This window comes from Rhinatrema bivittatum, chromosome 4 (genome assembly GCF_901001135.1).
Source record: "Rhinatrema bivittatum chromosome 4, aRhiBiv1.1, whole genome shotgun sequence".
NCBI classification, from domain to species: domain Eukaryota; kingdom Metazoa; phylum Chordata; class Amphibia; order Gymnophiona; family Rhinatrematidae; genus Rhinatrema; species Rhinatrema bivittatum.
Window position 1 is genome coordinate 42,921,345 of NC_042618.1, and position 14,885 is coordinate 42,936,229.

Genomic DNA, 14,885 nt, shown 5'->3' on the forward strand with positions numbered 1-14,885 from the left:
AATCTCTCCAAAAAACACTGGACTTCTGGAACTCTTGCCAACAAGCCATCAACAACTTACTCACTAACCTCAACTTGATCCTTAATCAAAACAAAACAGAATACCTCCTCATTTCCCAAAACGGAACCTACACACTTCCAAGTACCATCATGTCAACTCAACTAACAATAACCCCACAAGTCAGAAATCTAGGAGTTATACTTGATAACCAAATGAATTATAGATCACTCATAAATAACATCGTAAAGGATGGATTCTTCAAATTACAAGTCTTAAAAAGACTGAGACCACTCCTACATTTCAAAGACTTCCGATTAGTGCTACAAGCAATCATTCTCACGAAAATAGATTACTGCAACTCACTTCTACTGGGTCTCCCTGCCAACGCCATAAAACCGCTACAGATGCTGCAGAACGCTGCAGCGAGGATCTTAACCAAGTCCAACAAAAGAGACCACATCTCACCCATCTTAAAAAGCCTACACTGGCTTCCCGTCAAATTCAGAATACTATTCAAAGTGCTCTCACTAACCCACAAGGCAATACACAACCTGGCACCACTTGAGCTCACATTCCCTCTCCAACTCCACACATCTTCCAGACCAGTGAGACAAGCCTACAAAAACAACCTTCAAATTCCACCGATGAAGTCAGCATTAAGTAAAAGAGCTTTCTCCACAGCTGGGCCTAAACTCTGGAACTCTCTCCCATCAGAGCTCAGATCACTGCAATGCTCCACTACATTTAAAAAAAGACTCAAGACTTGGTTATTCAACCAAGCTTTCCCATAACATCAACCTGCGAAATATCCCTGCCAATATCCCCTCAGTGGTAACACGCTAGAGAACTATATAGATCTTCTCTAGAAATCACATGATCTTTGGCAGTCTATTATCTTTGGCAGTCTATCATTAAAACCCAGCCTCTAGCCTATATTAGGCACCGCTCATGTTAATTATGTTATTACCCCCATATATCTTAATCCAAGTTAATTCGACCTGTTCATTGTAAGACATTTACTTGTCATTGTTGTTATTGTTTAAAATGTAAACCGAATTGATCAATAATTTTGTTATTGGAAAGTCGGTATAGAAAAATGCTAAATAAATAAATAAGATCCAGTTCCTACAAGGATATTGTCAGTCGGAATTTATTACTTTGCATTATGTAGTTATTTTAGTCAGACTTAATTGTTTAGTGATATCAAGATGGCATTAGACTCCGTCAGTCACAAAAGTAATATTAATACCTAAGGTTCCGGCATATTGTGCCTTTTCTTGTTATGGCATGTCCAGTTGTAGATGTGATGTAATACAATACCAATATCGATCTTTGCAATTGATTTTATACTTTTTATATTAATTCCATAGGCATTGCCCATAGCTCATGTATACAACTCTTTGATGAAGCAATAGCACTGACACATGCAAAGAGTAAGCATTTATATGCTCTTCACTTATTTTATTTTTTACACTTCTTTCCTGTCCTTGTTCTATCTTTTTATTTCACAGATGTGGTGAGCTCTTTAATGTATAAAAAACTTTTTAAATAAATTATGACATTTATATATTTAACGGCACTCCTATTAACAATATATAGTGATAAAGGCAATATGCATTTTTATATACTGTTCACATTCTTTTAGCTGGAGATTGTTAATTTTACTGTGCAGGTTTTACAGTTTATATATTTATTACACATTTCCATGTTCACTTTGATCTTGCGGTTTTAATACTCACATTACAATTATCTATGTTACCATTTTATATGTATCATTTTATATGTTCATTTTAAATGTTTGTCTATTATATGTTTTTATTAGTTTTATTCATTTTCATATTATTTATTGTTATTGTATGTTTTTAGCCCCTGATGCAGCCCTATTGAAAGAGGGCAAAACTCGGCTGGAGTCGGGCACATTTGCATACATTGGTTTCAATATAATAAATTCTTACAAGATCGGACATCTGGTTGCTTATTGTTTACTGTTGCTCTCACCGCTTGGCTATGAGACTCATTCACTGGACTCAAGCTATTCAGTCTCTATCTGCCATTGTCTGCATCACAGACTCACTCCGTTTGGTCTAATTTTTACACCAGGCGAGAGACAATCTCCTCCAGGGATTGCCCTTCCAGGTTCCATATCCTCAAATTATTCTCACCACCGATGCTTCCAACCTCGGGTGGGGAGCCCATGTAGCCAATCTGTAGACACAAGGTTCTTGGTCTCCAGAGGAAGTCAAACACCAAATAAATTTCCTGGAACTTCGAACAATCAGATATGCTCTCAGGGCCTTTCAAGATTACCTCTCAAAGTCATCCTGATTCAGACAGACAACCAGGTGGCCATGTGGTACATCAACAAACAAGGAGGCACAGGCTCCTTCCTCCTGTGTCAGGAAGCTGCACAGATTTGGTCGGAAGCTCTCTCCCACTCGATTTACCTCAGGGCCACCTGGTTGCGGGAGTGGACAGTGTGCTGGCAGGCAAGCTAAGTCGTGTCTTTCAACCGCACGAGTGGTCTCTCAACCCCTCGGTAGCGAAATCCATCTTCCAACAATGGGGATCTCCTTGGATAGACCTCTTTGCGTCCCCACAAAACCGGAAAGTGGAGAACTACTGCTCTCTCATTCGCAGCAAACACTCTCAACCAATAGACGCATTCTCCCTCTCTCTTGGGCAACGGGTCTGCTCTATGCATTCCCTCCACTTCCTCTTCTCTCGAAGACTCTTTTGAAGTTACGTCAGGACAAGGGAACCATGATCCTGATAGCACCTCACTGGCCACGCCAAGTGTGATTTCCAATACTTCAGGACCTCTCCATCAGCAGGCACATTCCCTTGGGAAAGGACCTGCTTCTGATCACTCAAAACGACGGCTGTCTACGACATCCCAATCTTCAAGCCTTGTCCCTGACAGCATGGATGTTGAAAGGTTAATCCTTCAGCCACTTAACCTTTCTGAGCTGGTTTCCCGTGTCCTGATCCCTTCACGGAAGCCATCCACGAGAAAAGCTTACTCTTACAAATGGAAAAGGTTCATGTCATGGTGCTCTTCTCAGTCCCTTGACCCCTTTTCCTGTCCAATCCAGAAATTTCTGGATTATCTCTGGCATCTATCAGCGTCAGGTGTTAAGACTTCCTCCATTAGAATGCATGTCAGTGTGGTAGCTGCCTTCCATAAAGGTGTCGGATGTCTCTATATCAGTACACCCCCTTGTAACACGTTTTTTGAAGGGCTTGCTCCACATCAAGCCTCCGCTACGTCCTCCAGCCCCTTCTTGGGACCTTAATCTAGTTCTGGGTCGGCTCATGAAACCACCTTTCGAGCCTCTCCACTCCTGTCACCTTAGATATCTCACATGGAAAGTGATTTTCCTTTTGGCTATCACTTCAGCTCGCAGAGTTAGTGACTTGCAGGCTCTAGTTAACTATCCGCCTTACACTAAACTTCTGCAGGACCGGTGGTACTCCGCACTTACCCAAAATTCTTGCCTAAGGTAGTTTCGGATTTTCATCTTAATCAATCCATCATACTACCTACCTTTTTTCCCAGGCCCCATGCCAACCCAGGAGAACAGGCTCTGCATACCCTTGACTGTAAAAGGGCTCTAGCGTTTTACCTAGACCGTACAGCTGCCCACAGGGAAAACACTCAATTGTTTGTCTCTTTCCACCTTAACAAGTTAGGGAAGCCTGTGGGTAAGCAGACTCTCTCCTCCTGGTTGGCGGACTGCATAACCTTCTGCTATCAGCAAGTGGGCATTCCATTCCAAGACCGTGTTAAAGCACACTCTGTGAGGGCCATGGTGACTTCAATAGCACACTCATGATTGGTGCCGCTTCCTGACATTTGTAGGGCTGCTACTTGGAGTTCTCTCCACACCTTTGCAGCTCACTATTGCTTGGACAAAGCTGGAAGACAAGATTCCATCTTCGGCCAGTCTGTCCTTCGTAACCTGTTTACAACGTGACGTACCAACACCCTTCCGCCTGCCCGGTGGGGTTCAGGATGCCCTCGTCCAAATTCTACCCCAGTTGTTGTGCCTGTTGCACGCCTTTGGGTGCATTTGGTGCATGTTAGGACATCTTCAGCTCAGTACTCACCCATATGTGAGGACTACCATCCTGTTTGTCCTGTGAGAAAACAAATGTTGCTTACCTGTAACAGGTGTTCTCACAGGACATCAGGATGTTAGTCCTCACAAAACCTGCCCACCACCCCGATGTGTTCGGTTCGTAACATTTTATTTTATTTTTCGGCACTGCCTGTAGCTTTCAAATAAGACTGAAGGGGGACCCCTGCTGGCTGCAGGGTTAGTGCCATGCTGGGCATGCCCAGTAGGGGCCAGTCAAAGTTCTGGAAACTTTGACAGAAGTTTTCCGTGATTGGGCTCCATCCTGATGTCACCCATAGGTGAGGACTAACATCCTGCTGTTCTGTAAGAACACCTGTTACAGGTAAGCAACATTTGCTTATTCCAAACCAGTATAAAAAAAAAGCAAGCACAAACTGTTTATAATATCTATAAAATTTAATATGTTAAGGTGGTTGTCAACTTTTTAAAATTTGCTCTGGCCTTTTAACAACTTTTTTTTTTTTTGTGTTTTAAGCAAAACCACGAGTTGCTGAAGGATTTGTCTTCCTCTGCAATAAAAGCTGACAATGCGTATACGTCGTGTCATACCAGGCAGGACAAAAAATACCTCCTCGATTTTTTGTTGGACAGCTTTTCAGCAAATAAGCTTGGCAATCCAAACTGCAAGGTACGGTAACAAGAGAGATTCTGCTTAAGAAATCTAAACTCCAGACCAGGGGTTAAGACAGCTCCAGTCCTGGAGTACCACAAACTGCTCTGCTTTCTGGATATCCACAATGAATATGCATGAGAAATATTTGCATATGGTGAAGGCAGTGCATGCAGATATATCTCATGCATATTCATTGTGGATATCCAGAAAACCTAGCCTGTTTGTGGCACTCCAGGACTGAAGTTTACCTGCTCCTGTTCTGGACAGCTACTAATTTTCCCCCCTGTTTGGCTTATTATAGCAGACAAAGGTGAGAGGGAGATTTTGATTTGCTGATCTGCAACTAGTGTTCTGCTTGCAGTTTAGCAAGCTGAAGTGACCATCCCCCCACATTCATCTCTTACCTGTTTGCTTTGAATAAGTTATGTAAGCATGACAATCCAATTTTCACTCTGCTTTGACTGTGGTGCACTGTATACCCTTATTTTATTCTGTGTATAGAAAGTTGTCATTGATGAAAAGCTTATGCTTCAGTATGGTTTTTTTTTGTTTGTTTTGTTTTTTTGTTTTTACTTTATTAGCACTGGAGATAGTATATGTGAATAACTGAAGATCGTAAAAATATAACTTTTCTTCAGAATGGAATAGTAGATGTCGGTGGCCCACCCAGAATGCTTAGTTTCCCTTGTAATACACTACTTTAGCTGAGGATATCTCCCAGCTGTCAGTTATACAAGCTTCACCTCCTGCAGGATATTGCTCCTCCCTAGCTAGGAACTTGTAGCCACCTTCAACTCATTCTAAGGAACTGTCTGCTGCTGCTGCTTCCCCTCAGTTATGCTCTTTCATGCTGGTGGACATTACTTGCCACCTCTTGGGAGCATGACACAGTTGTACCATCTTGCAGGGTAACTTGGCTTTGTCTTCTCCATTTTTTGACCTTCTACTGTTTGTAGTAATTGAGCATATAGCTTTCTTTAACTAGTCTAAAACCAAGGCATTCCTCCTGTCCCATTATTTTTGCCTTCTGCTCTTACCATTATTCTTAGGCATACTTAATTAGTATTACGGTTTTGATTACTTCTACCTCTTTTGATAGGTTAGTGTACGTATCCACCCTCTAAAGAAGTATTTCCTTATGTTACCTTTGAGCCTTCCACCCTTCAGTTTCATATCGTGACTCCCTCATCCATGAATTTCAGTTTTTATGGAAAGTTATATTACTTCATAGAAACATTCAAATATTTAGTAGGCTTCCATAATCTCCCCTAGAAACATGACAGCAGAAAAAGACCATATGGCCCATTTAGTTTTCCCGTCCATTATAATTCCCATCACTTCCTTAGAGATCCCCTGTATTTATCCCATGCTTTCTTGAATTCAGATACTGTTTTGCTCACAGGACAAGCAGGATGGTAGTCCTCACATATGGGTGCCATCACAGGATGGAGCCCAATCACGGAAAACTTCTGTCAAAGTTTCCAGAACTTTGACTGGGCCCCTACTTGGGGCAATGCCCAGCATGGCACTAACCCTGCAGCCAGCAGGGAGTCCCCCCTTCAGTCTGCTTTTTTCCGCGCAGCAGTAGCCTCGCGGTTTAGGAGCTCTGAAGAGATCCTGACAGGAATTTCCTTACGGAGTTAATTAAAATTAATTGCCCCACAGGGGTCCCGCCTCTAACTTTTCTCAGGCCATGGTATACTCCAGTAAGTTTTTTTTAATCGATTACCGTCGAGTTTGGCCCTCGCGGCCCTACGGGCCGTCGACCGTACCACAGCTCGATTTTCTATGGCCATGGCGTCTGGTTTCCGTCTGTGCCCAGACTGTACTCGCACCATGTCTATCATAGACCCTCATGGAGTCTGTGTAATGTGTTTAGTAGGGCTGTGAGCATGATGTCCCTGACTTGCACCAAATGTGCCTCATGACACAGAAAGGTCGCAAAGCCAGAATGGAGAAGATGGGACTCCTTTTCCGTGCTCACACCCCGACACCAATCCATCGCATAGACGACATCGGAACTGGCACCGTCGAAGTCGCACCAGTATCGACCACCGGCCGGTGAGCCGCCCACCATCGACGTCTTCACGGCCATCGACTCCCGTTTCTCCCCCTCAGATCGAGGGGATCGTAGGGAGAAACATCGGCATCGTAAGTCTCGGACCGTTGGGAGCGAAATCATCGACCTCACCATCGTCCGAGCCACCACCGAACGGCACCGACCACTCCTGCGACCGGGACATCAAGGCCACCCTCACCCGATCAGGGTTTGGGAGTCGCGATTCCGCCTGTAAAGGTGGTCCCTCCGACTGTGCCTCAGCCTCCCTCTTCCGTCACGGAGCCGGGGCTGATTAACCAAGATCTCCGGGAAGAACTGGACCGGCTGGTCCAGGAGGCCATCGACAAGGCGACGCAACGACTCCAGGTCCCTCCGGCACAGAGAGTGGAACCGGTCACCGACCCGATTCCAGCAGCGCTGGCACCGCTGCTATCCCGGAAGGAGGCGCTCATGACTGCCCTTCCGGTGATTTCCGGGTCTCCGATGGCTCCGGTGCATTCCCTGATGACAGTCTCATCAGGATAGAAACACCGTTCCGCATTCCTCCTTCGGGAGTAGTGCCTCAGCCATCGATGCCATGTCGTCCCTCGCCACCGATTCCTTCATCGTGGGCGATACGCACATCGGCGCCTTCTATGCCGGCACAGATGCGCCCCCCAGGGCGTCCACAGTGCCCCCGGTGATTCCTTCGATTTTCTCGGAGCCTCAGCTGGGCCCTTTGGATATCCAACCCCCTTCTCGTCTTACAGGTCAGCCTGCTGATCCTTATGACACCTGGGGTGATGATACTTCCACAGACACAGATGATTTACCTTCACCTCCTTCTCCTACTGAAAGTAGAAAGCGTTCTCCTCCAGAGGACCTCTTTCATTAATTTTGTGAAGGAAATGTCGGAATTGGTCCCTTTTCAACTTCAGACTGAGCAAGATGACAGGCACCAGATGATGGAGTTTCTCCAGTTCCTGGATGCCCCTAAAGTGATCACTTCTATTCCCATTCATCAAGTTCTTCTTGACCTCCTCAAAAAGAACTGGGAAAACCCTGGATCCATTGCCCCAGTACACAGAAAGGCTGACACTACTTATCTAGTAGAGTCAGCCCCTGGCTTTCAAAAATCTCAGCTTGACCACCACTCAGTTGTGGTAGAATCAGCTCAAAAGAAAGCAAAAAGGACGAAGCCACACTCCTGTACCCTCCTGTCAAGGAACACAAGTTCCTAGACAATATTGGTCGATGAGTATTCCAAGGGGCCATGCTCATCTCCAGAATTGCTTCTTACCAGCTGTACATGACCCAATACAACAGGGTCATTTTCAAGCAAATACAGGACTTCTCCGAAATCCTGCCTGACCAATTCCAAGAACATCTTCAAACCCTTGTCAACAAGGAGTTTGAAGCAGGAAAGCATGAGATAAGAACAGCTTACGATATCTTCGACACCTCCACTAGAGTGTCTGCAACTGCCATTTTGGCAAGACGCTGGGCCTGGCTCAAGTCTTCTGACCTTCACCCAGAAGTACAAGACAGGCTCTCTGACCTGCCCTGTATAGGAGATAATCTATTCGGTGAACAAATTCAGCAAATAGTGACTGAATTAAAGGACCATCATGAGACCCTCAAACAGCTCTCATCGATACCTTTTGACTTCCCTTCTAGACAGCCTTTCAAGAAGGACTCAAAGAAGTCATTCTTCCGCCCAAGGAAGTACTATCCCCCACCAACAAGGTCCCGAGTTACGAGGCCTTATCAAAAATCTCAGCCTCGCCAGCCCCGGAAGCAAAAGCCTCAAGCAGCTCCCCAGCCGGGGCCTGCTTCAGGTTTTTGACTTTCACTTGGAGAGCAACAGCCTGGTCAATTGTGCCACTTTCATGGAATGTGGCAAACAATCACAACCGACCAATAGGTGCTAGCAATCATTGCTCAGGGTTACCACCTCAACTTTCTTGTTCTTCCACCGGACTCCCCACCTCTACAAGCGTGGAGAGTAACCGACCACTCTGTCCTTCTGGAGCAGGAGGTTTCCCTTCTTCTCCAGTTAAGAGCAATAGAACCCGTTCCTCTTTCGCAACAAGGCCTAGGGTTCTGTTCCCGGTACTTTTTGATCCCCAAAAAATCCGGGGGACTTCGTCCAATTCTGGACCTACGTGCCCTCAACAAGTACCTCCAGCGGGAAAAGTTCAAGATGGTAACCTTGGGCTCGCTTCTACAGAGAGGAGACTGGCTTCGCTCTCTGGACCTCCAGGACGCATACATCCACATTGCGATAGCTCCAGCTCGTTTCAAGTACCTCTGGTTTTTAGTAGGCCCAAGGCACTATCAATACCGGGTGCTTCCATTCGGCCTAGCATCGGCACCACGAGTCTTTACCAAATGTCTCGTAGTTGTCGCAGCCTTTCTCAAGAAAGGTGTTCACGTCTATCCCTATTTAGACTGGTTAATCAGGGCCCCAACCCAGCAAGCCGCTCTATCGTCCCTGGATTTGACCCTACACACTCTCTAATTTCTCTAGGATTTCTCGTCAATTACGAGAAATCCTATTTAGTCCCATCTCAAACCTTGTCCTTCATTGGGGCAGACTTGGACACCGTGCAGGCAAAAGCCTTTCTACCTAGACAACGAGTGCAAACCCTCGTGTCTCTCGCTCACCAGTTGCAGTCTCAGTACATAGCAACAGCTCGGCAATTCCTTGTCCTTCTCGGACACATGGCGTCCTCAGTCCATCTCACTCCAGTGGCCCGCCTGGCCATGAGTCATGCATTGGACTCTGAGGTCACAATGGATTCAAGTGACTCAGCCTCTGTCATCCATTGTCCACATCACCGACACACTGTCTGTCTCTCGCCTGGTGGAAAGATCAGAACAATCTCCTCCGGGGACTGCCTTTTCACCTACCAGATCCTCAACTCATTCTCACCACCGTGCTTCCAACCTCGGCTGGGGAGCTCATGTGAACGATCTACAGACACAAGGATCTTGGTCTCCAGAGGAAGCCAAACACCAGATAAATTTCCTGGAGCTTCGAGCAATGCGATATGCTCTCAGAGCTTTTCATGATTGCCTATCAAATCACGTCATCCTGATTCAGACGGACAATCAGGTGGCCATGTGGTACATCAACAAACAGGGAGGCACAGGCTCCTTCCTTCTGTGTCAGGAAGCTGAGCAGATTTGGGCGGAAGCACTCTCCCGCTCAATGTACCTCAGGGCCACCTACTTGCCGGGAGTGGACAATGTCTTGGCAGACAAACTTAAGTCGTGTCTTCCAACTGCACGAGTGGTTGCTCAATCCCTCGGTAGCGACCTCTCTCTTCCAGCAATGGGGTTATCCCCAAATAGACCTCTTTGCGTCCCCTCAAAACCACAAAGTAGACTATTATTGCACCCTCATTCGCAGCGAGCGCTCTCAGCCCAGAGATGCATTCTCCCTCTCGTGGACAGCCGGTCTGCTTTATACATTCCCTCCACTTCCTCTTATCTCAAAGACCCTTGTGAAGCTCCGTCAGGACAAGGGAACCAAGATCCTGATAGCACCTCACTGGCCACACCAAGTGTGGTTTCCCATACTCCAGGATCTCTCCATCCGCAGGCACATTCCCTTGGGAAAGGACCCGCTTCTGATCACTCAGAACGACGGCTGTCTGCGCCATCCCAATCTTCAGGCCTTGTCCCTAATGGCATGGATGTTGAAAGGTTAATTCTTCAACCACTTAACCTTTCAGATTCGGTTTCTCGTGTCCTGATTGCTTCACGGAAACCTTCCACAAGAAGTCTTATTCCTATAAATGGAAAAGGTATACATCATGGTGTTCTTCACAGTCCCTTGATCCCTTTTCCTGTCCAATCCCAAAGTTTTTGGATTATCTCTGGCATTTATCGGAATCAGATCTAAAGACCTCTTCAATCAGAATGCATGTCAGTGCGGTAGCCACCTTCCATAAAGGTGTCGGGGATGTCCCTATTTCAGTACAATCCCTCGTAACACGTTTTCTTAAAGGCTTGCTCCATATCAAGCCACCTTTCCGTCCTCCGGCCCCTCCTTGGGACCTTAATCTGGTTCTCGGTCGGCTCATGAAACCACCATTCGAACCTCTTCACTCCTGTGACCTAAAATATCTCCCATGGAAAGTCATTTTCCTTTTGGCTATCACTTCAGCTCGCAGGGTTAGTGAGTTACAGGCCCTAGTTACCTATCCGCCTTACAGTAAATTCCTGCAGGACCGGGCGGTATTCCGCACTCACCCTAAGTTTTTGCCTAAGGTAGTTTCAGAGTTTCACATTAATCAATCCATCATACTACCTATCTTCTTTCCCAGACCCCACTCCAACCCAGGGGAACAGGCTCTGCATACCCTTGACTGTAAACGGGCTCTAGCGTTCTACCTAGACCGTACAGTTGCCCACAGGAAGAGCACTCAGTTATTCGTCTCTTTCCATCCCAACAAACTAGGGCAACCTGTGGATAAGCAGACTCTCTCCTCCTGGTTGGCAGACTGCATATCTTTTTGCTATCAGCAAGCAGGCATTCCTTTCCAAGACAGTGTTAAAGCACACTCTGTGAGGGCCATGGCGACTTCAGTAGCACACCTACAATCGGTGCCACTTCCTGACATTTGCAGGGCTGCCACCTGGAGCTCTCGCCACACTTTCGCAGCCCATTATTGCTTGGACAAAGCTGGAAGACAAGATTCCATCTTCGGCCAATCTGTCCTGCGTAACCTATTTCCAACGTGACGTACCAACACCCTTCCACCTGCCCGGTGGGGTTCAGGATGCCCTCTACCAAATTCCACCCCAGTTGTTGTGCCTGTTGCACGCCGTTGGGTACATTTTGGTGCATGTTCGGACATCCTCAGCTCGGTATTCACCCATATGTGAGGACTACCATCCTGCTTGTCCTGTGAGAAAGCAAATGTTGCTTACCTGTAACAGGTGTTCTCACAGGACAGCAGGATGTTAGTCCTCACGAAACCCGCCTGCCGCCCCACAGTGTTGGGTTCGTTTTCTTATTTTATTTTTCGGCACTGCTTGTAGCTTTCAAATAAGACTGAAGGGGGACCCCTGCTGGCTGCAGGGTTAGTGCCATGCTGGGCATGCCCAGTAGGGGCCAGTCAAAGTTCTGGAAACTTTGACAGAAGTTTTCTGTGATTGGGCTCCATCCTGATGATGTCACCATATGTGAGGACTAACATCCTGCTGTCCTGTGAGAACACCTGTTACAGGTAAGCAACATTTGCTTTCTCTGCCACTTCCACTGGGAGGCTGTTTGATGCTATCATCACCCTCTTTGTAAAGAAATATTTCCTAAGGTTGCTCCTGAGTCTACCCCCTTTCAACCTCATTGCACCACCCTTTGTTCTAGAGCCTCCTTTCCGTTGAAAAAAGCTCTTCTCCTATATATGGAAGCTTTTGAGATAATTGAATGTCTTTCATATCTCCCCTGCCTCACCTGTCCTCCAGAGTGTACATTTATTTATTATTTAACATTTTTATATACCGAAATTTATGTAGCAAAGTTACTTATCACTTCGGTTTACATTAGAACATTAACAAGCATGTAAGAATGCGAATACATTGAACAAGGGAGATAAACTTGGATCAAAAGGAACTGGGGAATAACATACAACGAATAAATAATAAAGTAATAAGATTCTATAGTGGAGCTAAGACTAACCTGGCTAAATATCTAGGTGCGTACTGGAATAGTTAAAGTCCCGGTACATGGAGCACATATTTGGATTTGTTGACTGCAGAGTTGGAATGCTAAACTGAAATATAATCTGATGGAATCTGATAGAATAGCTTGTAGGAACATAAGGTGAGGTAAGAGGGAATTATTGGCATAAATTAAAAGCTTGTTCGAATAGCCAAGTTTTGAGTCTCTTTTTAAAGGTGAACGGGCATAGTTCCTGCCGGAGTTCTGGAGGTAGAGAGTTCCATTGCACGGGGCCCGCTGTGGATAGAGTTCTTTTATTTAAAGAGGTTTTGATGGGTGGGGCGAGGAGAGTATCTCTATAAGCTGCTCTCACCGGTCTGAAGGGTATGTGTGGTCCAAAAGGAATATTGAGTTCCAGTGGAATGAGCTTGTGAATGGATTTGTGTATGATTGTTAATACTTTGTACGTGATTCTAAACTTGATTGGGAGCCAGTGTAGGTTTCTCAAGATGGGGGTAATATGATTTCTTTTGTTGGTTTTTATCAGAATCCTGGCTGAGGCGTTTTGAAGCATTTGTAAGGGTTTTATGGTATTAGCTGGGAGGCAGAGTAGAAGAGAATTACAATTCTCAATTTTTGAGAAAATGATTGCTTGGAGGACTGAACGGTAGTCTTGGAAGTGGAGGAGCGGTCTGGACTGAACGGTTGGAGGTACATGTTTAGCTCTTAAGTCTATCCTCATATGCTTTAGCATGAAGACCACTAACCATTTTAATAGATGCCCTCTGGACCGACTCAATCCTGTTTATATCCGTTAAAAGGTACTATCTCCAGAATTGTGCACAGTATTCCAACTGAGGTCTCACCAGGGACCTAATACAAGAACCGTATCACCTCCCTTTTTCTGCTGAGCATTCTTCTCCCTATGCAGTCAAGCATCTTTCTGACTTTTATGTTGCTTTATCCCCTTGTTTGGTCACTTTAAGATCATCAGATACAATCACCCCTGGATCCTTCTTTTCCTTTGTGCTTAGAAGAATTACATCTACAATACTCTACCTTTCTCCCTTTGGGTTTTTGCATCCTAAATGCATTACTCTGCATTTTTAGCATTAAATGTTAGCTACCAGACCTTAAACTATACCTCAAGCTTCGCTAGATCCCTCTTCATGTTTTCCACTTCTTCCTGGCTGTCCACCCTGTTAAAATTTTGGTATCGGCTAAAAGACAAACCTTTCCCGACAACCCTTCCATTATGTCGCTTACAAAAATGTTCAAAAGAACCAGTCCAAGGAACACTGCTAGTAACATCCCCTTTTCCTTTGTCTCTTCCAGTGAATGCATTTTGAGTTCCTTAAACCTTCCTGTGGTTTTTCTGAAGAAAATCCTTTGTGTAACATCCCCTTTTCCTTTGTCACTTCCAGTGAATGCATTTTGAGTTCCTTAAACCTTCCTGTGGTTTTTCTGAAGAAAAACCTTTGCGTATTATTTGTCACAGGCCCTGAACTGCTTCCATTCTTTCAATGTCCGTACAAAGATTAAATGATTTCTTTGCTTCGGTGTTTACTGAAGAGGATGTTGGGGAGGTACCCATAATGGAGAAGGTTTTCATGGGTAATGATTCAGATGGACTGAATCAAATCACGGTGAACCTAGAAGATGTAGTAGGCCTGATTGACAAACTGAAGAGTAGTAAATCACCCGGACCGGATGCTATACACCCCAGAGTTCTGAAGGAAATAAAAAATGAAATTTCAGACCTATTAGTAAAAATTTGTAACTTATCATTAAAATCATCCATTGTACCTGAAGACTGGAGGATAGCAAATGTAACCCCAGTATTTAAAAAGGGCTCCAGGGGCGATCCGGAAAACTACAGACCAGTTAGCCTGACTTCAGTGCCAGGAAAAATAGTGGAAAGTGTTCTAAACATCAAAATCACAGAACATATAGAAAGACATGGTTTAATGGAACAAAGTCAGCATGGCTTTACCCAGGGCAAGTCTTGCCTCACAAATCTGCTTCACTTTTTTGATGGAGTTAATAAACATGTGGATAAAGGTGAACCGGTAGATATAGTATACTTGGATTTTCAGAAGGCGTTTGACAAAGTTCCTCATGAGAGGCTTCTAGGAAAAGTAAAAAGTCATGGGATAGGTGGCGATGTCCTTTCGTGGATTGCAAACTGGCTAAAAGACAGGAAACAGAGAGTAGGATTAAGTGGACTATTTTCTCAGTGGAAGGTAGTGGACAGTGGAGTGCCTCAGGGATCTGTATTGGGACCCTTACTTTTCAATATATTTATAAATGATCTGGAAAGAAATACGACGAGTGAGATCATCAAATTTGCAGATGTTACAAATTTGTTCAGAGTAGTTAAATCACAAGCAGATTGTGATAAATTGCAGGAAGACCTTGTGA

The 14,885-nt window shown here is 45.1% G+C and overlaps 1 protein-coding gene across 2 annotated transcripts in view; it reads left to right on the forward strand.

The window, feature by feature from the left end:
• TDRD9 (tudor domain containing 9) overlaps nt 1-14,885 on the forward strand; it is a 292,409-nt gene that overhangs the window by 228,471 nt on the left and 49,053 nt on the right. For both annotated transcript variants that reach the window (XM_029598050.1, XM_029598051.1), the window contains one exon: nt 4,615-4,767. In XM_029598050.1, the coding sequence (XP_029453910.1) occupies nt 4,615-4,767 (153 nt within the window). The remainder of the gene's footprint in view (nt 1-4,614; nt 4,768-14,885) is intronic.